This window comes from Saimiri boliviensis, chromosome 2 (genome assembly GCF_048565385.1).
Source record: "Saimiri boliviensis isolate mSaiBol1 chromosome 2, mSaiBol1.pri, whole genome shotgun sequence".
In the NCBI taxonomy this organism is placed as follows: Eukaryota; Metazoa; Chordata; class Mammalia; order Primates; family Cebidae; genus Saimiri; species Saimiri boliviensis.
In genome coordinates, this window is record NC_133450.1 from 47892683 (window position 1) to 47894308 (window position 1626).

Here is a 1626-nt window from a genome sequence, read left to right on the forward strand (position 1 = left end):
AATCTAAAAGAAGATGTGAAACACCTCTTTGGTGAAAATTATATAACTGAATGAAGAGACGTTCAAGAAGACCTAAACACAGAGATTCCATGTTCATAGATTAGAAGAAGACTAAATATTGTAAAAATGTCAGTTCTCCCCAGATTGATCTATAGAGTCATTTCACCAAGAGGTATTTTATAGAACTTAAGTGATAGTAAGTATATTTGGAAAACAAATGGCCAATGGTAGCTAGGACACTTTTAAAGAATGAGAATAAGGTGGAAGACTTGTTTTAGGAAACAAAGCCATAGGAATGAATGTAGTGTGGTATTGATGAGGCATAGAAACATAGACTAATGAACCAGAAATAAGAATGCCACACACATGTGGACATTGACGTAGACATAGATGGATACTTGATTTATGGTGGATGTTGCATCTTTCTTTCTTTTTTTTTTTTTTCAAGGTATGCAAGGATTTTTGTGTTGTTTTCTTTTTTGTTAAAACAGTGAGAGCAAAATAACTTACTGGAATATAAAGAGAAGAGCTGAATGAGCATGCCACTAATGGAGAAAGGGGGTATTTTCACAGAATCAGTATTTTTCCCCATCCCGTCTCCACTTGATGTCAATCAAAACATATCATTGGCTGTTAAAAAAAAAAAAAAAAGCAATATGCTTGTGCACATATACCAGTAACTTTATGTACAATAAAGGAATGGGGAAGGGGAAATGAAAGAATAGAGAAAACTATACTGTAGTAGTCAGGATGTGGTGGAACCAAATTGCAGTTTTCTAATTGAGAATGTAATCTTGGTCTTTAAAGAACAGAGTTCTGAAGTAAAGAAGCCGGGTTCCCTTTTCAGTAGACACCTCCCGTCTGCTGTTGGAACACATCAATTGTATCTTCATCCTCCATTTCCAGCTGTGCAGGTGTGTCTGTTTCATTGATTGGTTGCCCGTCAAATCGGAATCTGATCTGCCTCATTGACAATCCCTGTCGTTCACAATAGGCTTTCATTAGTTTACTAAGTGGTGTATCCCTCTTAATCTTAAACTGCACCACAGAACCATCCTGCCCCGCCACTTTCAAATTAATATGATCGTTGTTCTCAGTCTTGACTCCTTCTTTGGGCTTTTCGTCGGCCATGGCGAGTGCCGGAGTCTCCTCAGCTGCCGCTTCACAAAAGAGGTACCAGGTCCGCACCGAAGGAGCGCAGAAGCAGCACCAGGAGCGGCAGAAGAAGGAGACGGCAGCGGTGGACGAGGGAGAGAGTGCGCGCCGCATCTTTCATTATAGTAGAGAAAAGGCTATTTTCTTTTTTCTCTCCAATAAATGGTACTTGGATAATAAAGTACCTTTGTGGTATCCTATAGAGACATATATTTTCTATGTGGAAAAATTAAACTTGATCTTATTCTCTCAAAATATCAAAAAACCTAATCCAGGTGGATTATGGATCCAAGTGGGAATAATGATTTAAAAATATAATGGAAGAATATCTTCATGATAGGTAAAGATTTAGATACTGTATATAAGTACTAATAATGAAGAAAAGGACTGATTAATTTGACACTCAAAATTGAGAGAAACAAAAGACAATTCATAGAACGGGCAAAGATGCTTGAAATACACATAACCAAC

General features: G+C 37.5%; 1 protein-coding gene across 1 annotated transcript; it reads right to left on the bottom strand.

Annotated features, from left to right (window-relative positions):
- Positions 1-422: 422 nt before the first annotated feature.
- On the bottom strand, positions 423-1223 carry LOC101039767 (small ubiquitin like modifier 2). The gene has a single exon (XM_003924246.4). The coding sequence runs from the start codon at positions 1129-1131 to the stop codon at positions 844-846; it is 288 nt and encodes a 95-aa protein (XP_003924295.1). The 5' UTR covers positions 1132-1223; the 3' UTR covers positions 423-843.
- Positions 1224-1626: the final 403 nt, after the last annotated feature.